Genomic DNA, 27,392 nt, shown 5'->3' with positions numbered 1-27,392 from the left:
TGGATCGCATACATATATATTCATATATTTTGTTTATTATTTCAAAATATATATTATTATTATTTATTATGTGCAATTTGCAATTAAATGTAAATAATTTCAGAAATGTTCAAGAAAAAAAAGGAAAGAAATATCCATAAATAAAACTACAAAACTTAAGTAATTGAGAAACGAATGGATTGTCTAATTCAAGAGATTTGGTGTAGAGGGGGAAAACTTATAGCCCTGGGGGAACCTGCTCAAAAAAGTATAAGGTTTAAGTGGTTCAATAATCACGGTGCCTATCATGTATCACAATTTAATTTGGGACCGATGGCTTATTATGATGTAATCTAATGGGTGATAAATCTCTTCTAAACTCAGGCCAGGTGCTGCCTCCATCAGAGGGACTTACTGAAACAAGAGTGTCGGTCAGGATGGAGGTCGTAACCAAGGCGACACTTGCAGCGGAATCCCAGGCCGTCGTTGTCAGAGCGATGACTCAGAACACAGATATGCTGACAGCCTCCGTTGTGTCTGCCACAAGGATTCATCACTGCAACACAAGATGTCCACATTGTCTAACGCAATGTTTCTCAAACTTTTACATTTCAAGGTCTCCCCTTAACTCTGACAGCATACATATGTATGCTGTTAAGAGTTACACACTTCACTTGTATGGGTCCATTTGGACCCCCATAAAGGAACCCACAGAGTCCCTGAAATCCACTTTGAGAACAACTGGTCTAGTGCAGACATTACTCAGCTCGGTATGGCTACAGTATGGCTTTGTGTGTTCATAGTAAAAACTCCACACTGTACATTTAAACTCATGAACCCTAGCGTCTCTATTCTGGGCATTTCATAATGGGCGAACACAGAACATTCCGTGAAAACAGAACACAGAAGATTCTGTGAACATTCGTGAACATTCAGCAAATTTAAATATACAGTGTGTGTGTATCATGTGTATCATGTGTATATCAACCAGCTCACAATGCATCACATTGCAACGTGTTGTTGTGACTTTATAGATCGGCTATTTCTGTTGAAGAAATTTGGTGTGGAGCGAAGAAAAGAAAAAGGAGTGGACCAAGTACAGACCCCTGGGGGAAACCGGTCAACAAAGTACATACGGTAGGGTTTAAGTGGTGAATAGGACAAAGAAGGTGTCCAGTACTTCAAAACTCATTTCAGAAAAGGGGTGTCATATCAATTAAGCCAACTAGACATTGGAGACTGTCCAATTTCAATTCTCCATTTAGTATGATTGTTGCCAAATAGTGTGTTTTGGCTTAGATGTCCACTTCCATACCGAAGGGTTGCAGGACAGGATGTGAGACAACGACATGGCCAGGTCTGTTGGCTGTCTGGTAGAGCATGTATGTGCTGTTCATGCCATTGAAGCGGGTGGTTCGCATCACAGCCATCTTGGTCCAATCAGTGAAGAACAGGTGGTTCTCGAATGCTGCGATACCAAATGGATGTGGAGCCATGGTTCCGCCATAGAGCACTGTTTTCCTGTGGAAAAAAATCTATTTAAACTTTAAATCAAAGGAGCTTTATTGGCATGAGAAAACATACATTTACATTGCCAAAGCAACTGTCAAAATATAATAAAAACAATTGAAAATGGGGAACATATATACAGATGGAGGGGGTGCATGAAATTCTCTGATGAGAAACTGTTGTCAAATTACCTGTCCAGACCGTTGTATGTGACAGTTTCCACCATGTCAAAATGGCTGTCGGACCAGTACACCCTCTGGGTAACAATATCCAGGGTTATGCCTGTTGGAGTACCAAGCCTGCTCTTCACCAGTTCAACACGGTTACTTCCGTCCATGTACGCCCGCTCTAGCTTCACCTGCTCTTGGTTAATGCCCATGTCTGAAAAGAACATATAGCTGCACAAAACAACAACAAGTCACCTTCGTAGGCTTCATGAAACATTAGTGTTTTAGACAAGTTATTATGTACATATTATATATTGTGTACAGACTATCTTGTGACTCTCGTGAAAACAATTGTCCTTCCTCTATGGTGGACAATGAAGAATGAAATAAATCAAATCTTTAAATATTCAAACACCCACCCCACTGTGGGGTCCAAGGCAAGTCCGTGAGGAGTCTGCAGGTTCTCAGCCACCAGTGTGACTCGGTTCCCTCCATCAAAGTCGCATGCATCAATGCGCTCCACCCGAACCTCTAGGACATAGAGTTTGAAGTTGATCCAGTCCACAGCGATGTTCTGGGCACTGTGGACCGCAGTAGACAGAACCTCCTTAATGTCACCTCCGTCATAGTTGGCAGAGTACACCTAAGGGACAGAGGCACGGCACAGCTTGGTTGTTAAATGATTATAATTTGCGAAATGTAGTAAACACGTAACGCTAATTTCTATGGCACCATATGACCATGTAGGTCACCAAAGACATATGATTCTGGAAGACGTGACACAATGTGACAAACTTTCACCTGTACATTGTGACACTGGGGACAGAACTTAATCCAGCAGTCAGTCACCTACAGTATAGCTGACCTCTTTTCTTCGCTCCACACTGCTGCAATGGTGCTGTGGAGTCATACCAGAAACTCTACTTGGATCTGCCGCTGTATTGAGCTGCTCAGTCAGCTCAGTCAATGACTGTCACTTGCTTTTGAGAACCAACTTCTGTCATGGAATTCTGGATCAATCATTAATCGATGAGGCAATTAGGAGACCAGACAATATTCTAGGTGGTAATGGTTATGCTTTCTGTACATGATATCACAGGGAGAAAGTACAATAACACTCATGTCAGTGGTACGATAGTTCGGCCAGGAGGCACAAGTCAGAGATCAGATCACAGTTATAATGCCGCTGCTTAAAGGACGAGCTGAACCATAAAAAGATAGGCTGTACGAAAACAATAGCTATCAGGCCTCGTGGAGAGATTTACTGTAGACTCTTACAAGCAATCAAATATCATGTATTATCATTGATGGCAGATCTCAGACCTCTCCAACTGATCCAAAATGCAGCGGCATGACTGGTCTTCAACCAGCCTAAGTTCTCGCATGTCTCTCAACTTCTCCGCTCCCTCCACTGGCTCCCGGTTGCGGCCCGCACTGAATACAAAACACTGATGCTGACCTTCAAAGCAGCCAAAGGTATGGCTCCTCCATACCTCCAAAACCTGATCAACCCCTACACCCCCACCCGTTCACTTAGATCAGCTAACACAGGGATGCTGACAGAACCCTTGCTAAAAACCCCAGGGCAAAAATCCACTCGTCCGAGCCAGTTTGCCCTCCTGGCCCCAAAGTTGTGGAATAAACTCTCTGTCGCACTTAGAACAACGGACTCACTCGCTAGCTTTCACCGTGGACTGAAGACTCACCTTTTCAGACTACACCTAAACCCTTAGCACTACTGAAACACTCAATGACCATACATGAAGCTAGTTAGCATTTGTTTTTAGGTTTTTTTAGAACCTTTTTTTCTTGACTGATTATTGTTTTGTAGATAGATATTCATTTGCATTTGTTATATTGCTGTTGATGTACTGACATATTCTCTTGCTTATTATTGTGATGTTTTATCTGCTTATTGTAAGTCGCTTTGGATTAAAAGCGTCTGCTAAATGCCTAAACTGTAAACTGTAAACTGTAAAGGTTATACATATGCAGTCATATCATTTCTAAAATGTTCTCCTCTAGTCAGCAGCACTATGTAATGTCAGCATGGCATTCAAGGTAGGTTCATACTGTACAGTAGGTATTGTATCATTTTCATTACTTTGCATTTGTAGGTTCTTCTGTCCCATGACGGCATCAGTCTATTACCATGTTCATGTAATAACTGTGTATATTTAGACTCTGAATTAGGTGTTTGTGATCTCAAGAGTCTGCTCTGGAGCATCACAGGAGCAGAGCCACATGTAGCACATGTAGACATAAACAAACAGAGGCTTTCAAGGACACTACAAAATCATGTTGTCAAAAGAGTTGGACAGCAGCTGCTGTGACTGACCTTCTGAGTGTTGGTATCCGTCCAGAACACTGTCCGGCTGTTGTGGTGATAGGCCACCCCTACAGAGTAACCTCTACCCTGGGACGGGACCAGAGTTCTGACGAAGCGGCCGTGTATGTCTGCCATCATCACGTCACCCCCGTTGGTGAAGATGAGCTGTGGCATCCCAGCTGGAGGAGTGTCACAAACATCTATGAATTATTCACGTGTCTTCTGTTGAGCTACAGTAGTAGGCCTAATTATGAAAGCCCTTTACAGAAAAGGAAGATTATACAGTATATTGTGCACTTTGATTTTAAAATCCAAATTCAATTCAATACACATAGCACAGTAGTGCCATGTGTATTATTTATGTGCGTGCACTTAAATACCAGTGGTGGAAAAAGTACTCACATTTTCTACTTAAGTAAAAGTATCAATACTGCATTGTAGAAGTACTCTGTTACAAGTAGAAGTCCAGTATTAAAAATGTACTTGAGTAAAAGTACAAAAGTATTGGCATCAAAATGTACTTAAAGTACTAAAAGTAAAAGTACAAAATGTTTGAAAATAGCCGAATTACAAGCTCACAACGCGTCGCATCGTGACGCGTTGTGAGCTTGAAGATCTGCTATTTTCAAACACCTAAGGTATAACATGGGGCTAAAGTGGTTTATGTATGTTTTAATATTATAATGTATATCTGAAAAGTAACTAGTATCTAAACTTTTCAAATAAATGTAGTGGAGTAAAAGTACATTTTTTGGATCCCAGATGTAGTGGAGTAGAAGTAAAAGTATTGGAAATTGGACTTACTCAAGTAAAGTACAAATACCTCAAAACTGTACCTATACAGTACTTAAGTAAATGTACTTAGTTACTTTACACCACTGTTAAATACCATACAGTAAATCATTGCATGGTTTCGATTTTTCGAGAAGCAGGATTCCATTAGGTAACTGGCAAATAAAGAATGCTAATATGTTTGAGGTTATACCAACTGAAAGGACTTTATTGGACTAAATATTCCCTCTTATCTTACCTGTGACAGCTTGCTATCTATAGCGATAGCCTATCACTTCCTGTACCTGAAATGTTGGCCTTGCATATGTGCCCCTTCTCCAGGATGTAGCCATCAGCACAGCTACAGTGATGTGTCCCAGGACGGTCTTCACATAGCTGGTCACAAATCCCCCAGATGTTGCAGTCATTGTAGTCTGAGCATAACAAACAACAACAAAGGTCTTTACCTTTCTGACTATTGTATCATTTTATTTATTTTTTAATTGCGTAATGGGAATCTTTAACGGTAGAGTAAGTGATTTCAAATAATAACAAAATGGGGCTATGTTGATAGTACTCATGACTAGTGTTTGGTCCATATTTGGACTTCAGCCTTATCCCGTTTTAGTTGCTCCACCAAAACTGTTGGGTGAAAAGTTTGCATGGCCGAGTATGGGCGGGCCCTACGCGCACCAAGGCCCACCCCCACTTGATCATGATTCTAGGAAGGCCCTCGCCTGTCACCTACATGAAAACTGAAACTGAAACTTAAACGAAATCACTTTACCCTACCTTTAATACAAAATGTCTGTTAAAATTAAATTAAATGTTGTTTCTTTAATATTGTCAAACAGGTTTTAACCACTTCAACCCTGAGTTATCTCTGTACTTGGTCTACTTGTTTCTTTCTACAACAAATCTCTTCATCAGAAAGATCCAATCTGCTATTTTTCAGGAAAAAGAATATATAAAAATAAACCCCCACACTCACCCACACAGGAGCGGCTGTCATTGGCTACGATGTAACCGTCGGGACAGTAGCAGGTTCCCCCCTGAGGGGAAGGGTGACAGCGGTACTCACAGCTGAGGGCAGAGCACTGCTCCAGATCTGTGAGGATGGATGATATAGACAGTATAGTCATCTAAGTCAGAGATTCTCAAAAGTTTTCATGACAAGGACTCCCGCGGACAACCATCTGAAAGGATTTTGTGCCAGGGACACCCCATACAAGAATGTGTTGTTAATATGTTTCAAAAATATTCAAAATTCTCCACATTTCTTTTAATATCTTTTGTTTATTTTTGAGCGGTGCTAACCTCTCCTACATCTGGCTTTGTCTGTATGTACTGTATGTATGTCGGTCCCACCCTGTCCCACATTGGCCAAGCTTCACGTGACGCTTAATGAAAAGAACTCATAAAAGGCACCGCTCACTTCACACTGGGTGTGATTTTTTAAAGCAGATTTTAAAGCACACCACACATTACATCAAGCTATTTTCAAAAAGCCAAAGTATTAAAATAGGTTAAACAGTTTTTAACCCAGATTATTTTCAAACTGATTTTGATATTATTATCTAACATATAAACGAAGAGAGTCAGTCAGTCAGTCAGTTAGTCACGCTCTAAAGTTAATGCATTTCCACGTTTATTATTCACTCGCTTCAGCAACTGATCCCAACTTTCACATGGCATTGACCATTAGCATTATACACCCGGTGAGGGAGCCGATTTTCATTTTCCCCAAATGCAAGCTGTTTATTAGCGTTTTCTTCACCACTTCTGTTCAACTATATGGCTGAGTACTGTTGCCAGGGTTACCGCCCCAGGGTTAGGGTTAGGGTTAGGGTTATTTTGTAGCACATATCTTCGAACGGGTAAGGTCTAGTATTAGTTAATTTATCTGGAGACCCCCTGGAACCCCCTTCCCCCCCAAGAACCACTGATCTATGTCAGTGATTCTCAACCTTTTTTAGTTGCAAGGATCCACCGTTTACTCTAGTCTCGTGTAGCCAGACAACTACACAATGCTATGCTATATATATGCTATAGTCTGGAACTATAAAGTCAAGAAAGGAAGCTATCATCGGTTTTTCACATTTACGCGCAAAGACGAAAAGGAACAATCATCATCACCGTCACCATGACTGTCCATTTTTCTTATGATGTTCAAAAGTTAATCATGAACTGAGTGTGGGTAAACGCAATAAATAAAGTGATAAGCAAAAGGTGAGTGCTGACTGAGATCATAAAGATTGCAATGACCGAAGATTAGTGTTAAGTTTGAGAAACAGGAAATAATAGTACCTACTTGAACCCTGCTTTCAACTTTATTAAGTGAAAATGTAGCTTGTGTGGAAAAAAACAATCATACAGTATGACGAAATTAAGTGTCTCACACAGCAAGAGATAAAGCAAGGATTATTTGGATACCTGACATTTTGAATAACACATAATAACACTATCCATTTGTAACACTGAGGGTTAAATTACATGTTTGATCTAATCTTGAAATTACCACTCAGGATTTTACTGTCCAAGTAACATAGGAGTACTTCTAGTAGCTACATCTGATTAAATAGTCAGGCCTTTAATCCTTGAATATGTATTGTACACACAACTTACTGCAGGTTTGCTGTGCCGTAGTGTTGGTTTCATCTGTTCCCCCAGGACAGTCGGGTTTGCTGTCACACACCTTCCCCATTGGTATACACACAGAGGAGCCCGGACACCCCCACTCACCAGGGTAACAGTCTCGGGAGTTGCTATCTGAAAAGTATGGGTCACAATCCAACAGTCGATGAACATTCTCACATGTTTCATAAGCATCCTTGTATTTAACGATTTCCAGTGTGTCATCAAAACTACTTTTAGTTTTTGTGTCATGTGTCACTGTAGCCCCATATAGAACCTCACCCTCCGCTGCATACTGTTGGAGGTTCTATAGTGTCCCTAACCCTAACCCTTTCAAATGGTGGATGTATCATTTTGGAAGAAAACCTTAAGCCCCTTTGGCATAAAGTGTACAACACAAGAGCATGGAAAGCATATTACAGAATCACTGTTGGCCATACGTTCTATTTATCCATATCCCTTCGTTTTTCTTCTTCATAAATACATTTATTTTATTGTTCAAAACTAGTAAAAAGTGTTACTGATCATTGCTCAAGCTCACAATAAAAACATTTGAAAATGTTTGAAAAAAATGGGTAATGCTATAGGGATGCCAAAAGTCTTTCTGTGGGTTTTATAAACATCTAAACAATGAAAAGTGATAACAAGAGCTTGTGACTAAATAATAACTACATTGATTCCATTGGAACACTGATTTTCTTCCCCATTGCCAGAAAAGTTATGGGTTTGGACATACAAGGTTTCCACCCGGCAGCGGTAAATGTATAGGCCTACAGGCTGGTGAGATTCAGACAAACATGATATGGTTTGTACAGCATGCATGTGTTGGCAGTTCTGAACCCTGGTGGTCTCCAGAAAGCCAGTCTCTTACCACATCCTTTCTCGTCACTGTAGTCACCACAGTCATTGAACTGGTCACACACCCACACCTGGGGGATACAGCGGCCACTGGAGCAGGTGAACTCGCTGCCTCCGCAGCTCTGGTACACTGTGAGGACAAAATGGATACCCCATAATGTAATAGGCAGCTTTCTTAATTGAATGAATCGTACTGATTATGGTGAGCTTGGGTCTTTTGCTAAAGAACTCAATTTCTAGTTTGGTGTATGGAGCAGCATAGGGCTGCTAGAGGGCTTTTATTTGATTCATTTTATATTTTTTCTCATTAATAATTGATTAATTAGTTACAAATAAAGCAATTATTAAACATATTATTGGGACTACATGCAGGTGTCATCATAGCTGTACGTATTGAGAAAAAACACCACATTGTAATAGTCCCATACTCCCCCAATTGGTTTGTTTCAACTTAGTTCCCAATTTCAAAACTTCATGAGCTCAGCAAGACTTATCGATTAAAACGTATCAAATATATCTGAAAGGTGTATGATGAAACAGAATGTAGTAGTAGTAGTTTTTATTTGGTCAAAAAGAAAATATACATTATATTCATTCATTTTATTTTCATAATTCTTTTTTTCGAGCAAAAAGGTGTAGGCTTGAAGCCTATGGCTTATTTTGCCTACCCTTATTTTAACAACATTTTTTTCTTTTTCTATTTTTAGACCAATGGTTGAATGGTTGTTCCATGTCGATCCTTCTTACCACAGCCTTGTTCATCACTGTTGTCTCCACAGTCGTTCCAGTGGTCACACACAAAGGACAGAGGTATACAGTAGCCATTTGCACACTGGTACTGGTGCAGGGGGCAGTGCTGGCTCGCTGTTGGAAACAAACAAACACACACACACACACACACACGCACGCACGCACGCACGCACGCACGCACGCACGCACACAAAGACACACGCTCAACTTTTGTTTTGTTCTGTTCATTCATTGTATTATTTCCTGCCCTACTGATTTGTATCTACTCACTGCAGTTGGATTCATCAGAACCATCTCGGCAGTCCTGCAGTCCGTTGCAGTGTTGAGAATTGTTGTAACAGGCCCCATTGGCACAGGTCTTCTCTGTACAACTTGGGTATCCTGGACAAGATCAGATTGACACAAAAAGACTTATTGAAGGCAGAAGGGGGGTTGAATGGGAGTGTATATTTTGACTAATTACAAAGTTATCACATAGCTTATATAGTAATAGCAAATTACATTATTCATAAGTACACCAATTTCTAACTTCTTGGACACAAATATATAATACATGATCAATGTAAAAATCAATTCAATTCAATTGCAAGTCATTATTACATGTACTGTAGCTCACTGTCATTTCCTGCTGGGGTGAGGTGTGCAATACAAAAAAAATAAAAATAAATAAGCTGAATTCTTGTAAAAGGTTAAAGGGTAAGTCTACTGATTTGTTATAAGTTTCAATCTCTGTGGTGTAAAGGACACAAGGACACAGGACAGGAATGTTTATTTGAACAAAAGAGGTTGTAAAACAATGTCTGTCATGTGTGTTTGTCATGCGTAAAAGTTAATAATCTTGCTTGAGACTGGCAAAACAGAAGCAGCACTGTTTGATTTGAATGAGCCATCTCCCATACAGTATGTGCATATCAAGTTTGGTTATGTCTGAGTCATAGTGACAATGTGACATGCATATGAGCGTAGGCCTAATGTGTTAGTTCATACATGAGTCATGGTGACATGTTCAGAGCCTTCTATTGGAGAGTTGTGGCAATGAGGGGGAAAAACAGCACCAGTTGTGTGGTCCGTTCATGTAAACTCGAAATAGTGACAAACGCTCATAGACTCCAGTGCATTCTGTAAACTTACGGTTCAGGCCTTTGTCACTATTCGGCTCCTCGGACTGGCCCGATGAAGTGCACGGAGGGGATGTAACTCTCCTTATATGCCTATACTGTATATCGGCGGGAGGCCAGCCCTCCCAGTAGCCATTTTTTGAGCAGTGCAACTGGTAACCGCTCCAATACATGACTTAATGTGTATGTCCACATGTTTTTCCAAGTGTTTTTTCCATTGTTCAGTGAATTACTAAACAAATTGATCATCAGTGGTTCTTAAGGTCTTACGGCAGTTGTTCTCGTCTGAGCTGTCCAGGCAGTCATTCACATGGTCACATCTGTAGTTGTTGGGAATGCACTGGCCCTCCTGACAGGTGAACTGGTCTGGACCACAGGTCCTTCCTCCTGAATGAGGAAGATGAGAAAGACGTTTATTTGTATCAAAACAACACCTGTTGATCAAAAGTGCTGAACAGAACAATATAAACAATCAGACATAAAGAACAAATGGACAATCGGTAATAGAACAAATAAACCAATATCTAACTATTAATTTACCGAATGTCTGCATGTGCATGCTGACATCACTGCAGTGTTGCCACCATGGCAACAGCCGCATACTGAAACAATGCCTACATTTGGATATGAGCATGGTGACATCCACCATGGTAACAGCCGCTTGCTGAAACAATGCCCAAATTTGGAGTTGAGCATGGTGACATCCACTGTGGTGACAGCTGCAAGTTGAAACGATGCCCAAATTTGGAGATGATGTCCACCATATGTCTGCATGCTGACATCACTGATAATAAACAGTGTCGCCACCATGGTAACAAGCCGTATGCTGAAACAATGACTACATCACAGACAGGTATTGCAAACAGGGCACCGGTCTGGATTCTCCAACATTACTTCTACCCCCTCTGGCACCGGACTAGTAATTAAATAAGAACTACAACAAATTCAACCATATTAGGTCAGGGGTTCGGCTGTGCCAGCAAATCTAGCAGCCACACATCTGCTGACCTGACCTGAGGGACCTAGAAATAGTAGGAGAGGTTAATTAAAAGGTCAGCATTGTAATAGGGGCCCCATTTAAAGCTTTATAAATGAATAGGAGAATTCAAATGGATTCTAAACAATGCTGGCAGCCAGTGGCGAGAGAGAGGTCAGTAAAGAAGGTGATATGGTTCTCTTTCTGGTACCAGTCCGGAGCTTGGACCAGGCAGGATATGGGTGTGGTTATGGATATGGACATGGTTTCTTTTTAAAGACTGCATTTACCTACTTGTCAAACTTAAAAGCAGAGTGAAAGTGCACGCCTCAGGTTTTAAAATGGGGCTTGACAAGGGTGGACATAATTTTGTATTTTTACAATGGAATTAAGGGGACAAAAACCCATTCAATTTAAAACAGGAATAGAAGAAGAAAAAATGAATAACTGATACAGTTTATAATAGAACGAAGTAACAATAATATTAAAATAACAATAATATTTAAAAAAAGAAACAGATGTAAGCACATTTTTCATAGTAAAAGGCAGTGGATAATTTGTGGAATGTGATCAGCTTTTGTTAGCCTAGTAAACTAGACCACTAGCTCCTGCCTTCAAAGAAGAGTCTGGTTTATGAGGCTAAGCTTTTGTTAGTTAGAACTTTAGCTGCTTTCTTGACCGCTTCAGGACTTCCTTGTATTCACATCTCAAAACAACCTGTTCATGCTATTAATATTGCTTATACTTAACTTTATTTATTTTGTTTACTTTGATACAGGTCATAGTACTTGTATTTTTGTTTAAAATTAGTTCAGGGGCTGGGAGTGAGGGTGGGAGAGGGTGAGCAAGCTAACTGTATCTGTAAGAGTGTGTATTGTGTATTTGTATTGTACAGTAAAAATGAGATGCTGCATCTCAAAGGGCTATTCTCTCAATACATTCTGACAACATTTTGAAAGAGCTGAAACTATCTGATAGCTTTTTTGGGAAGGCAAGACTATTACTGTATAGTAGTCTAATCTGCTGGAGAATGATTGAGCTGGGTTAACTTGGTCTGACTTGTAGCATCACATACAAAGTAAAGAAGAAGTCTGCCAAAAACATAGTGATGACACCAAAGAAAAGTAGAAAAACGTTCTAAAGAGCAGACTATGTGCTTTAGTTTGCAGATGAGAACAAATCAAAGTAATTTATAACAATTAGTATTGTTACTCACATCCTCTTGTCTTTAAGCTTTTTTTGTTATCTTAAAAATACAACAAAACAAAACAGAAACAGTATTTAATTTTTTACCACAGGTCCTCTGTTCATCTGAGCCGTCAATGCAGTCTTCCTCGCCATCACAGACGAAGTCCAAGGAGATGCACTCCCCGCTCGTCACACACTTAAACTGCTGTGAGGTACAAGATGGAGGCGCTGCCACAGAGAATACATTGAAAACAGTTCATAGTCTTTACATTGATTGATCCTTCAAACGTTTGAGGGTTTGATCATGTTACTTTATGGCACGGGAATATAGTACATGTGTATAAATCCAACTCACATTAAACAAGAGATAGGCCCCCGACCTACAGTATGGGCCACATAATTTGAGGGTACACGGACCCACATGGTTAGTTATACCTAACATAGACAACCCAACAAGAACACAACATCGCATTTGGAACACAATGTGTGCTTGTAGAGCTATCAAAATGGATCATAAGATAATTGGAGACCAGGCAGCCAATGGCAGTGGGGATACTCACGACAGTTGAGTTCATCAGAGTCGTCTATGCAGTCTTTAGTCCCATCACATCTCCAGTCAATGTCAATGCACTGTCCACTGGTGCACTGAAACTCCCCACCATTACACCCTTTTGAGTAATAGATGTACAGTATGGATGTGTGAGAGTGAAGCAGTAAACATTTCCATGTCAAGGACCCCAAAATGTATGTATTTTCCTGCGGACCCGCATCAGAAAATATTTTGCCCCAGGGACCCCCTACAAGATTTGTGTTTTTGTGATTTTTTTTAACAGCTTTTGAAAACAGAAGCACGTCTCAGAGATTGTCTATTTTCGAACAGCCACTGTTTAGGGTTAAAGTGATTTGACAGTGCATAGATTGATATACTTTCTTGAATAGTTGAAAGTTCAAAAGAGATCACCTTAGAAAGACATACAGTAATAACTACTATACTGAGTGTATTAATTGCTAACATTCATTGTCACCAAATTGAAAATATTGTTTTATTACTTCCTTGAGAAATGATTCATCATGTTTATGACAGTAGCGCCTGGTTTTGTCTACTGTGCTTAACATTTGGACCTTACACATGTGACTGAGCCTTTAAACTATAGTTAATTCTTGACCATGAATAACCAGCTCATTCTTTGATGTTACATCAATGAGCCAAAGAAGACACAATGGCCTCTATTGGGCCAATGGCTCTGAAAGTGGGGTCCTGAGTTCCAGGGTGTCCCCAGCAAAATCTGGAACTGTTTAATTTCACTATTTCACTAGCTAGAAATTGGCCAAATGAGAGAATGTACTGTATAAGTTTTGTGTTATCTCCCCACCCACAGAATAGACAGTTGAATTCTGTACTGAATCTATGTGGGTCCCCCTGGCACAAAATCTTCTTAAATGGGGGGTTCCACGGCCTAATACACATCAATTTGGTCTTTGATATGTTTGAGAACAACTGGTCATTCAATAAAGAGATCAGGGAAAACTGCACTTGCTATATTTATATTGAGCCTTAAATAATATGAAATTAGAAGTAAAATGATATATTTAAAATATGTTGCTTGTTTAAAAAGCATACAAAACATGTGGTTCACTTATGAGCACTGTTAAGCACCCTGAGAAGCAATACAATTAATAAAATAAACAAGGTAGTCATACATAAAGATGTGTAAAAAGTTGAGTTTTACAGTTATATCAGTAATCATTTTAAGTGTCAGTTTTACATGCATTTTTTCTGGTTAGTTCATAGATTAAAAATGATAAATCCATAAACAAATAGTGCAAAACCAATAGTGCAATACACAAAATTATAAAGACTAATCCATATTACTAGAAAATATATTGTTGTAAAAAGCATATACAAACCTTGAACAAGATGAATCCCTTGGGAGAGTAATAGAATGGATACAATTTTAAGACCTTTAAGGTCCATTACTGAAAGCCTTTCCTCCTCAATTAATGTCCGGGGTTTAGTCTGACTAAATGGATACAATCATGCTAAATGTGCACCATGGGTCCCCTTACATCCACATAAACTCAACTGAATGATGATGCCTTCAGGAGCAAGAAGAATACAGCTTTTTATGGGTCTGTCTTTTACATAAACCTCATCTAAGATTAACTTTTACCAGTCTTGCTGATGTATCAGCAAGAAATCACCACTGGTCATTTCCCTATGTCATTGAAGCAGAAATGTAACTCTTCCATTGAAAAGGAAACCCAGCTCATACGATTCATAGTATTTGCAACTATCGATTATTTTCTCAGCAATTGATATATTTTGACTTGTTGAATAATATGTTTATGTAATATTTGTTTTGGTTGATCAATGATCTACAAGCACTATAGGAATTGTATTCACTATGAAGAAGGGAGAGAAAGATTAATTACACTATTAAATGAACAATGAGTCATTTACTGTGCATGACATTTTCCTCTTATACCACGGATTTGAACCCACTTTCCTGGGTTCAAATTGCTAATATAGCCTGCCTTTCTTGCTCTGGGGATAAAGTGAATCTTGACCTATCTTGACCTATCTTGACCTTCAGGTCACAACAGTAACTTATTGTTACTCTACCATTACAGATTGGACAACATTAACACATTATTCTCAGGTACTGCATAATGTATGTTTGCACCAGTAGATCCAATGATTCAATTCAGTGATTCACTGACAACCTCTTTGTTGTTACATGGGTGTATTACTGCTTTAACATGTTTTGAAAATGTATAAAAAAAGTACTTTAAAATTGACAATGACATGCCCAAAATAGGACAGAAAATTGTTAAATTGGCAGTAGGGCATGAATTTCAGGGAGGCCACGAAGACCAGGCCGTCGACATAAACTAAACTAAACTAAGGCCATGGCTACACAGAGCTGGATATTTCATATATCCAGGTTTTTCAGATATCCACATAGAAAATATCTAGGTCCACACGGAGCTGGATATTTCATATATCCCGGTTTTTCAGATATCCACATAAAAAAATATCTAGGTCCACACGACAAAGATATCTAGGTCTAACAAGCACAAACACAGTAAAGTCTTCAGAGATATCCGGGTTCCATGTCTACACGGATCCAGTGAATCGGATATTTTTCAGTGTCTCCACTTATTTATCCGGATTGAAAAATATCCAGATTCACGGCCAAAATATCCAGCTTCGTGTGGCTGCAAGCCCCAACAGCACCAAAAAATGTCTAGATTCACAAATATCCAGCTCTGTGTAGCCATGGCCTTAATTAATTCCCCAGCTGACTGCAGCACTTTCTCCTCTGTCTCTTCCTGTCAATATTTAGACACCACACCAGTGTATTTTGGTGAATTCTTAACTCCCCAGAGTCCACATCTTTAAACCAATCCAGTATCTTTGATTGGTGCAGGGCCGAGCATGGATCAGATTGCAAATACCATAATTTATTTATTTCACTGCAGATATCAAATTCTTTCAATGGAATAAAATCTTGTTTTATTATTTGATGGTCTTCCTGCCCTGGTATTTGGTCTTTGTGTCCTCAAAAAATGGACAACACAAAAGGCCAAGTGGCCTTGACATTAAAAGTGGCCTTAACGATTCTTAAATATTGGCCAAGTTGGCATATCCCTTTTTTGTACTCTTGTTGCATTTGATTGAATCATTGATGGAATGATGATGACCTAGGTATGTGGGGGTGTGGAGTATCTTGGGATGTCACTATAAATGGTGATCACTCACATCTGTCTGTATATAGCACCTGAGGAAGCATTAATTGAAATTCCTTCTGCAATAAAATAAAATCATCCTGCTGTCTGTGGACTGTTCGGACCCTTCTTTTGAAGGCTACTTTTTGTATTGTATATACAGTATACAACAAGTAGACAACTTTGTTGTCTGGAGGCCATCAAATAAACTGAAAAACATAAATAGTATGGATATTATTAAAAAACTCAACTCATACTCTTCTTTTGACCCAGAACTATTTGTATTGAAAATTATTCATTTCATTCAGCTCCAGAGTGCCAAAGTGTGTAACGGGGGGGCAAAAAAAATCTGACAAGCTGCTGAAGATTTCCGAGAACTGAGAAACTGAGAAAATACCACTGTACACGGCATACAAAATACAGTATCAAATCCATGGCTATTCTAATGACTCAGGGATAACCAATTAATTAAACTGCATCCAACCACTTTCATTTCATTTATTTATTACAAGAAACACCAATCAATCAATTGCGCACACACGCACACACGCAGGCATGCATAGGCCTATCATAAACTCACAATGAGCCTCAGAGGAAAATACAATGAATGCCTTCTAAAAGAAATGTATCTGTATAGATTCATAATGTGTACTGTTTGTAATGTCGTAATGTACCAGTAAGACTCCCTAATCGGGAGATAAGCAACCTTCAAGTCACCCCGGTCGTTGGGGGCCGAGTTACGGCATTTTTAGCGGGCTGCAGTGGCAGGGGTCTCCGTGCCGCTGAGGCGGGCGCATGGGTCCCGCCCCCGGCTCTGCCAGTCGTTCCTAGCCTGAGTTACGGCATTGTATGGATCGGGAATCGAACCGGCGACGCCGCAGCAACCATGCCTATGTGGCGGTGCCTATGTGGTATGCGCCTTGACCAGAAGGCCACCGGACGCCCCAGCAGGCAAGGAGTGTGTGTGCAAAGTTTGGCATGGATTGGGACAACGGTGGCGGAGATATGAGTTTGAGAAAAGTGTGATGTGATGGACAGACTGACTGACAGACAGACTGACTGACAGACAGACAGGCGGTGGAAGTTGACCTGAATTAAAATATTTTCTAGACCTGTTGCAGCCTGTGCTAACATGTGAATGATGTGACCGAGGTACAATAAAACTCATGGGCATTACAAGAAGACACATAAAAGTCTTTAAAGTCTACTCTACATAATATAAATAAAATAAATAACATCAGTTTAGTACATTTTAAAACCTACAGTCTAGTCAATTTTCATTCACAAATGTTAATGAGGGATGATGTGAGGAAAGAGATCTGGGATCTGTTACTGGATACCATGATGATGGGATTACATGTTTTGATTCTGTGTTTGGCTTTGCGTTTACCAGTGTGCTGTTGACCTGTGACTTGAACTGCGAGGTGAGGAGGTTTTTTCCCAACATCACTGGGCACAGGAGGGTTCTTTAGGAAAGTGATAGAGATTTTGCTCGACCACTCAAAGCCGCCGAGTACTCCATGCGGCAAGTCCAGTTGTTGGTTTTACACGAGTGGCCCGATTTAAGATAGCCAACGTATTTCCATGTTGGTAGCTATTAAAATAAGCAGGCCAAGCAGGGTCCCTTGGGCCATGCCCCTGTCAGTTCCGACCAGTCTGGCACAGTGTCTTTAATTGTGCTTGTGTCATGTACAGTAGTGTCAGCATGATTCTACTATACAGGAGCTGGCACAAACACTTGACCGTAGTGTTTGTGTAAACCTATTAATTGAGTCTCCTTCCATCATCGTGTATGTAGTAAGGGTTGGTCTGACCACGGCTCTGTGCGTATGGATTTGACTGAGCCCGGTTCTGATGATATGGGTTGGTTAGTGCACGATTTGGAGCGTTCGGTGTCGCCTGGCCGCCATTCTGCGTGTATGGGCTCTTCATTTCGTACTGATGATATGGGTTGGTTAGTGCACGATTTGGAGCATTCGGTGTCGTCTGGCCGCCATTCTGCGTGCATGGGCTCCTCATTTCGTACACCTGTTTCAATGCAAAAACATTATTTGTTAATTAACTGTTAGACTAATAACAACACTTTTTATTTTATTTTATTGTGATGAACAGTTTTCTTTTTCTCTCCATAATGTGCCTGTAGATTTGACTGTGCCTTGTTCTACTCACCGTGTCACCGCCTGTATGGTTGCTTGCGGCCATCTCCAGGTTGGTGACACGATTCTTAGCTGTGGCCCGTGGGATCCTGGGTAGTGCCTTGATTCCATTGACAAAGAGATCAAATCAGACACCCAAAAGCATGGGCCCCCATTCACACAAATAAGCACCCAGCTGTACGTGCAGCCGTGCACATTCACGCGCAGCCGCGTGCACGCACGCACACACACAGACAACACACAACCACACAACCACGTCATCCACGTGCATAGGTCCTCACTCACACACACTCACCAAGTTACTGCCTGTGGGGACAAGGTTTTGCCTGCTGTTGCTTGCGGCCATCTCCAGGTTGGTGTCACGATTCTTAGCTGTGGCCCGTGGGATCCTGGGTAGTGCCTTGATTCCATTGACAAAGAGATCAAATCAGACACCCAAAAGCATGGGCCCCCATTCACACAAATAAGCACCCAGCTGTACGTGCAGCCGTGCACATTCACGCGCAGCCGCGTGCACGCACGCACACACACAGACAACACACAACCACACAACCACGTCATCCACGTGCATAGGTCCTCACTCACACACACTCACCAAGTTACTGCCTGTGGGGACAAGGTTTTGCCTGCTGTTGCTTGCGGCCATCTCCAGGTTGGTGTCACGATTCTTAGCTGTGGCCCGTGGGATCCTGGGTAGTGCCTTGATTCCATTGACAAAGAGATCAAATCAGACACCCAAAAGCATGGGCCCTCATTCACACAAATAAGCACCCAGCTGTACGTGCAGCCGTGCACATTCACGCGCAGCCGCGTGCACGCACACGCACACACACAGACAACACACAACACACAACCACACTACCACGTCATCCACGTGCATAGGTCCTCACTCAAACACACTCACCAAGTTACTGCCTGTGGGGACAAGGTTTTGCCTGCTGTTGCTTGCGGCCATCTCCAGGTCTGGGGCTTTGGCACCCTTGTCTGTGCTATTCTTGGATTTCTTCACTGAGGATCTAAGGAGTAGATTTATATTAATCAACAAGCCATACATAGTAGCAATGGAAAGTTGAACAAATATTCTCCTCAATTGCCGGCAGAATTCATGAAAATGTGTTGCAAGCAAAGTTTCCCTTTAACCGTGACATTGTAGATTAAAGGCACACTCCCAGTAGGCCAAAGAAGAACCTCCACCCCAATGTTTTCAGTAACTAGGCCTCATTGCGCTGCTTATGAACAGTGCAAAACCTAAGAAAGGTGCAATACCAAAAGTTCCCACTAGATTCCTGGTTCCATGGTTTTGATCAACATGTGCATGTCATTGCCTTCAAAATGTGTGGGTTTGGCCTAATTCTTAAAAGATAAACACACTATATGAACACAATACCCAATCATATCCTAATTGGAATAGCATTTTGGGGGCCTCTTTAGTAGCCTGGCATTGCTCAGGCTAATTCACACTGCGTGTGTCACCACTAGAGTAATGTGTATGAGTTAGTCTGGCCACCAGGCTAAGCACACCTCTCTCACTATCACTTCTGCCCTTATATTAGGGGGCACCAAATAACCAAACCCGTTGTGAGCATGTAGATCTGCTATTTTCATGATAGAACTGTGTTATACAAAATGTAATGCCTCAACTCTTAGTGCTTGTCAGGATGGGGGGTCCCAAGTTAAAATATGATTATTTTGGAAGTCACAGCCTGAAAAAGTTGAGAACCACTGGATTAGATGACTGAGTTATGAGTGTGGAAGTGAACTCACCTGCGTGCCACAAGAGGCATAATGGCAAACATTATGAGCAGCAGTCCCCCAAGGACAGGGCAAGCTATTGTCAGCGCCAGCTTCCAATCTAAAACATTCAGAGACATTATTGTTATAGTTCTCTCTGTAATTAGTTAGTTAATCTCCGCAAAGGTGAATTCCACCTGCATGACATTAAGGAAACACATTTGACAACATGATGTTGAACATCTTTCACATTTACACACACACACACACACACACACACACACACACACACACACAGACAGACAGATTATATTATAGTTTTGGTGCAGCAGATAACACATAAAGCAGAAGTATTAGAAATTATGTAACCAACACAAATCTGTTTTCACACACTGCATACTTACGTTCATTGCAGTTCAAACCAGAATACCCAAATGGACAACTGGAAGACAAGAATTAATGGTTAAGAAGTGTGTATATACACGTGTTGCATAGCTCGTTAAGAAGTGTGTATATACACGTGTTGCATAGCTCTAGTAGACAAGTATGTACAAGTGGTTATGATGAAAGAAAGAAATACCAAATTGAAACTGTAAAATCAAAGCTGATAAATGATAAAATGTATTTTCTGTATAGAATTGGGGAGTTGGGGAAACACTCAACAGCAACATTCAAAACTGAATAACATGGTGGCCATTGAGTTCAATGGAGAAATGGCACCATGTTATATTCGGTTCCTCGAGCTATATAATAATGCTAACCATCAGAATATAGTAGCCTACTGCTGAACTACATCTATTGAACCCTATAGAGCATCGCAGTTGAAGCCCCACCCCGTCCTCACTCTGGTGTCGGAAGCGTTTTCCGCATTCATTTCTTCCATAGACATTTCATAAAGTATTTATTTAAACGTTACTTTTTAAGCCTTGGACAAAGCCACCTCGGCTGGAGAGGAATCATGTCAACATTCACATTTTTTTTTAATGCAAAGATTAATTAGAAAGCTGAAAAAGGGCAGGGTACAAGACTGGGTACTGTGTACATCATTATTTTAAAAATTGCGGAAACTACACTCCCAGAATGCATTGCGAATGACACTTGTTTCCTGAAATATAGCCCTTAAATCACGCTCAGTTTAGTTATCCAGGCCAGCATATGGACTGAAATGTAATGATTGTCATCTCTGTGAACGCTCTTATCGTCATCCTTAACATAGTGCATCATATTTGTAAAAGAAAGACAATCGCTCACAGAGTTCTGCTGAAGTGCAATAATCCGCCAGGAAGACAGGGGGCAGTAGCTACTTCCGCAGTAACCGCAAGATACATGAAAGAAGAAGAAGCTAGACCAATCACAGACGTCGATTTCACCGGATGTACATGTTTAGCTGTATGGGAAATGCAGTTCTTCTCCGTGCGATCTTGATTAAAACGTGTTTTTACTAAAACTAGAGTGATTGCATACATACTCTGGGGTTCTACAGGAGCATATAGAACCATTTTACAACCACCAGCCTAGTGGTAAGTGTACATTGAATTGCTACGACTTTGTGGCTGATAATGAAAAACCCTATGGTGAAAATGAATGGAAAATGGACTTCCGACACCTCACTGCGATGCTCTATGGCAGACCCCAGCAGCGCACTCTTTTGCTTGTGCATGTAGTTCACCCCGCCTGCAGTTCCAGCTTTGGCCTGTTGGGCTGCTTCAATGTTCAGTACTCTATACCCTATCTAAGTCTAATTCTAATACGGAAAGTCTAATGTAGGCGAATAAAATCTATTAACAGATATCTATCATTCTTATGCACTTACTTGACACAATTGACTCCATCCACTGCCTTTTTACCAGGGGGACAAGCTGCCAAAGGAAGAAGAAAATACCAACTTAATCAGTTAAGATGAATTGAGATAACCTACTACTAGAACACAACAGTAGTGTCATGTGACTAGCAGCTTGTTTTGCCTCAAGTATCTTATAAAAGATGAAGTGGAGGGCAGGAACACCCTAGCTGACCCACACTTCACTGCTAAATGTCTAAATTGAAGCTTTTCAGCCTACCTCTAAAGTCCTACTATTTGTCACATACAGTACATACATAGCTGTATGCATAATCTTTCTCCGCATTTGACCCATCCCTTGGAGCGGTGAGCCACAGCCATGTCGCACTCGGAAATCAGTAGAGTTGATCTAACCCCCAATCCAACCTTTGATGCTGGGTGCCAAGCAGGGAGCCATTGGGTTACATTTTTATAGTCTTTGGTATGACCCAACCAGGGATCGAAGAGTCCCCTCCCAGTCTCAGGGCTGACATTCTAACCACAAGGCCACTGTGCAGGTAGAATCGTAAACCACACACTCCCGGAGCACTGCCTTGTAGTGTCTAGCGTAATGAATGATATCTCTGTATGGACAACTGGTGGATGTCATGATATTATTGGTTAAGGGCGAGAAGCACACATGGGCACATGCATGGATCTGCCTGGGTGACAGCAGAATGCTGGGCGAGCATTGGCGCTTTGGCATGGGATCAACTTTCCCTCTGCGTCCTAAAATAACTAGACCAGGTCACCTGGTCGTGCCAGACCCGCAATGAAAACTAGTATGGCACTGAACTAACACATGAACACACAGGATTTTATAGTCTCAGCAACAAAGCGTAGTGAGCTTGTAGATCGGCTGTTTTGACTAGTATGGCACTGAACTAACACATGAACACACAGGATTGTATAGGCTGAGCAGCTGGAAATGTTTGTGAGCTTGTAGATGGGCTGAGGAATTTATAGTGTCAGCAGCTCGTCAGCCAACTCAACTCAGCTGGTCCTGTACAGGTGACGGCACTCAAGGCAATCAGCCGAGCAAGGGAAGGGAGGGGCAGATGAGCAGGCACACTGAGGAAAAGAGGGACAGGCACACTGAGGAAAAGAGGGACCGACAGACCGACAGACCGACCGACAAAGCCTTATGTAGGCCGACCCCCTGGGTCTGGCAAATATGTAAGCAATTTACCCCGAGTGAGAGGACATTATGCTCTGATAATGTCCTGTGTGAGGGGGTGATCGGACGAGGCGAAGCCGAGTCCGATAACACCCTCACACAGGACATTATCAGAGCATAATGTCCGACCCCGAGTGGTAAATAGCTTTTCTACCACTTTTTTCCGTATACATGAAAGAAAACACATAGTTGTAACTTGCAAGGATATTAAGTTACAATCATTATTGCCTATAAAACTTCCGCGACGACAGCAAATAGTTCCACAAACAACATCTTCTACTCACCACCAGATGACGCCAACTCCATGCAGAGAAAGATGTCTAGCATACAGCTAAGCTAACGTCAGTTAGAAGGACCGTTCCGGCCGTAAATAGAGGCTGTTCGCTTCCAGAAAGGCATAGGTTCAGAGAAAAGGGGCTTTAAAGTTGGCGGATTGCATTGGATCCAAATAAATCGGTGACGTCGTACGCACGTTAGTAAACATAGGACCGCTACGACCGTTATATGTTGGTTGGGGGAAAGGTGTTCCGACTACCTCCTGAAGTCCCCGGATGTACACTGAGGCGCATTGATCTCGTCCTCACACAACTGCGGCGGTTGTTCTGCCATAACCTCCGGAATTTAGCCAATCAGAATCCAGTATTTGAACATGTGACTAGAAAAAGTGGTAGAATGGCACTTTGGCTACAGTATAGCCTCGCAAACCACTAACGTCCTTATCCAGAAGGATCCCAGAAGATTGAAAATGCGTTTTCCGGAAGTGGGTGGTTTACGAGGCTTAGCTACAGTGTGTGTGACTGCTTCTTTGTCTTTTAAAGACTATTAATGGGATCAACATTGATCTCCATATTTTCCCAAATATGGAGATGACTGACATCTGACATTATAGATGTTTAATGTCATAAAAGGGACAAGGATGACTTGTTGTTGCGGTTGGTTGTCAAAGACCATATAAAAGAGACAAAGACAGAATTAATTTGCAACATCATTGTGATGTCAGAACAGGTCAGCTATATTTTTCTGCTGAGCTGGGATGATATTGATGACATCAGGGATCTCCATATATGGGTATAAAAGGGACAAGGACGGAATTCATTTGCAACATCATTGTGATGTCAGAACTGGTCAGCTATATCCTTCTGCTGAGCTGGGATGAGGTTATGTCAGAACATGTCACCTATGTTTTTCTGACCTTCTTCTGACCTTCGACAGAGACAGTCGCTTTTTCTCTCTCTCTCCCCCGGCCTACCCTGGCCCCGTTATCTCTATCTCCTCGGAGTCGAGATGGCGGGGCCTCCGATAATCTATCGCCTCCCCTCGGCTATATCTTGTGTCTCTTGTCCGCGTTTGCCTGCCTGCTCCTTGTGACTGCTCTGAGGGAACTGCCTGGCTATCGCTCTCTCTGCTATTCTGCACTTCGGAGCAAAGATGGAATTCATTAATTGGGGCCTGAGTGCGATCGATACCATATTCTCAACCAAGACGAATGATGGGGACTCACATTGTCCTGGCTCATCCTACCCTGCGGGATTTGTAAAAGATTCTTACGGGAAATGGCAACCACTATGCCTGTTTCCGTTAAGCATCGAAGATTCGGAAGACATAATTATATTTTGGAGCCTGGTGACGGGTACCCTAATGCTTGGAACTGCAGCGGGGCTCGTGTACCGAAAGATAAAGAAGATGGCAGGAGCCCAACAGAATGCCCAACGCCTGCCGGAGATGATAGCGGAGATCGGACGGGGTGTTCAGCTGATGTCGGGAAGGCTGGATCTCATTGCAGCACGACTGGCTAACCCCTGAGACGGGTCGCACTGGGAAAGACTTTGAGGGGGGCTACAATCAAGCCGCCCCGAGCTAAAGTCTGTTTTTCAAATGGATATGATTCGGACCCCCTGCCCGCAAACAATCAACCGAGAGCTGCGGTGGAGCAGAGGGGAGCTTGCTATGCTTTTCCCACGGAGCGTCCCCTGGAACTCACCCGCCCCAACCCCCCAACCCGTCCAGACCCCCCAACACCTGCGGGCAGCGCTGTCTCAACTTTCACACGGTGGGGGCTGCGTCGGCCCGTGGATTACACACACTCACACATTCATTGCCTGGCGCGCACAAGGGCATGGTGAACTCTCTCTGACTGTTGCTCGAACTTTCTCGAACTTATCGCATTCCAACGCGTGTTAAGTCAACAGCACGATACATCAAGAGACTCTATGTTCTGTGTGACCTTGTCAAACTGATAAACCCGACACAACATCTGTCTCTGATTTCCTCTGTCCCCCCTCCCTCCTGCAAGGCTTGAACATGTTTTGTCTAAGGAGTGTTTTTGCAAATGATTATCCTGTTATGACTTATAATCAGAGCTCATGACCGTGATGAATATTTGATTTTTTTGACTCACCCTCATGTCCTTACCCCTACCCCCCCCCTCCTCTCCTGCTCTTTTTCTTTTTTTCCAGCAAGAAAGGGTTATAGCAGCGCCGTGGTACTGTATGTACTGGATGGCAGCAGCGTGCTCCCTTAAATGCACAAATACATTTTCGTTGTACTGTGAATGTACTTGTATGTGTACTGTTCTTTGAAAATGAGTTGATCGTTGACAAATGAAACCGTGCCTGTGTACCTGTACTGTACTGTTACAATGACAATAAACTCTAATCTAATCTAATCTAATCTAATGTTTTGATGTCATTGTGATGTCAGAAGAGTGACAGACAAATGTCAGAAGAGTGACAGACAAATGTATCACAACTCACCTTGACACACTCTGTCACTTAAGTAAGTTTTAACGTAACCATCTTGGCACGTGCAGGTGAAAGAGCCGGTGGTCGGAATCGGATGACAAGTGGCAGTTTGACGATCACATGGATACCGTGACAGAGAACACATATCTTTGGCTGTAAATGAAAGAACCAAAAGAGCTTGATATCAGTACATTTGTCCTTAACATGCTTTACTATAGAACAATAACAATAATCATAATAATAATACATTATACTCTAATTTAGTCACATTGAATTGTTTGGGGGTATTTTTCCACTGTATATTTACACACATGTTAAATTTGTCATTTTGGCATTGAAGGTTTCACCCATCCTTAAGCCAGCCATTTAAATGTTATATTCTGAGTGAATCTGTCAAATTAGTGTATGTAACAACTTACCTTCAAATTCTGCATTTCCCAATATAGTATTTGAAGACTGAGTGGTTTTGTTGTTCAATTCGTTAACTTCGCTGTCTGTGATGTTTGAAGTGCTTTGAAAGATGTTCTCCACAGTTGCATCAACGCCAATGATTGCATTCCTTGGTAACCAAAAGGCACGGCTTTCTTCATGGAGAGGGCTAAGATATAATAAAGGTGACAGTCATTATTGAGTATATGTATAAAAAAAAAGTATAAAATGTTATGTGGTGCATTTATATAGCACCTTTATCAAATGCACCTTTCAATATAATAATAATATAATAACCATTATAAAGTGACTAAAACAAAGCAACAACACAAAAAAGAGAGAGAAATATATATAATGAGTTTTTAAAGTATTTTAAAAGTGGACACTGATGACCACTGATGGTTTAATTTCCAGCAGTAGTTGGTTCCACAAAAATGAAGCCCTAGCAGCGAATACCCTGTCACCTTCCATCACAAGGCTTGTGATCTTTTTTCTTCTAAGAATACGATACGATTCTTCTAAGAATACGATAATCTAAGAGGGTCCACGGGTGGGGTGGTTATGTGAGGAAACAGAAGGTCAAAAATATAAACAGGCGCAATTTAAGTCTGTTATAAGTGATTTTAAAAACAAACAATATAATTTTAAAATTCTGAACGCCATCAATTCTGGTAGCCAGTGCAGTGAGGCAAGAACAGGGGTGATATTATATTCACCTCTTCTCACACATTCATAGACTGCAGTGGAGGAAGCAATTAATGGTTCAGTGTCTTGCTCAAGGACACTTCGACACACAGCCAGGCGGAGCCAGGGATTGAACCAGGAACCTTTCCGATTCCCGAACGGCCACTCTACCTCCTGACCCAATGTCGCCCCCAGCATGTGACTAACTGTCATAAGTAAGTATGTAACACTTTATCTAAAGATCTCATGAATTGTGTTAACAGGTTACAGCACTGTATGCACTGAGCAGACAGACGGAACCATCCATCTACATGCATGCATGCACATATATTGTATATAATAAACTGCCAGGATTCAGAGCGTTTTTCACCAACCATTAAAACAAAATCAATGAATATTCTGCGTCGCTCCGATCCACTCACGGAAACATTCAAACATTCACATTCTTTTGCACGAAAATAATCCCTGTCCACACACGACCACCCACGAAAGATATAGAGGCTTTCTCCTCTCTTTTATTTCCTAAAAAAATGTAAATCTTTTTGTTTCCGGTTACATCATCGACTTGTCAAGTGACGTGGAATCGGAAAATAATTGGTGACCCATGGGCTAGCGAACAGCGCCATCCAGTGTCAAAACACGAAACT

General features: G+C 41.5%; 1 protein-coding gene across 1 annotated transcript in view; it reads right to left on the bottom strand.

The window, feature by feature from the left end:
* Positions 1-14,254, bottom strand: part of lrp2b (low density lipoprotein receptor-related protein 2b) — a gene marked incomplete at both ends in the record, with an annotated part of 75,776 nt that extends 61,522 nt beyond the window's left edge. Inside the window, 15 exons of the mRNA XM_080748283.1 lie at positions 395-535; positions 1,295-1,500; positions 1,680-1,886; positions 2,075-2,298; positions 3,994-4,163; positions 5,061-5,189; positions 5,747-5,863; positions 7,381-7,524; positions 8,261-8,377; positions 8,995-9,111; positions 9,268-9,378; positions 10,386-10,502; positions 12,385-12,507; positions 12,840-12,946; positions 14,184-14,254. Of these exons, the coding sequence (XP_080604409.1) occupies positions 395-535; positions 1,295-1,500; positions 1,680-1,886; positions 2,075-2,298; positions 3,994-4,163; positions 5,061-5,189; positions 5,747-5,863; positions 7,381-7,524; positions 8,261-8,377; positions 8,995-9,111; positions 9,268-9,378; positions 10,386-10,502; positions 12,385-12,507; positions 12,840-12,946; positions 14,184-14,254 (2,101 nt within the window). The remainder of the gene's footprint in view (positions 1-394; positions 536-1,294; positions 1,501-1,679; positions 1,887-2,074; positions 2,299-3,993; positions 4,164-5,060; positions 5,190-5,746; positions 5,864-7,380; positions 7,525-8,260; positions 8,378-8,994; positions 9,112-9,267; positions 9,379-10,385; positions 10,503-12,384; positions 12,508-12,839; positions 12,947-14,183) is intronic.
* Positions 14,255-27,392: the final 13,138 nt, after the last annotated feature.

The sequence above is a fragment of the Nannobrachium achirus genome, assembly GCF_963921795.1.
Source record: "Nannobrachium achirus genome assembly, chromosome: 18".
NCBI lineage: Eukaryota > Metazoa > Chordata > Actinopteri > Myctophiformes > Myctophidae > Nannobrachium > Nannobrachium achirus.
Note: the sequence above shows the minus strand (reverse complement) of the source record. Positions and strands in the feature narration are given on the sequence as shown.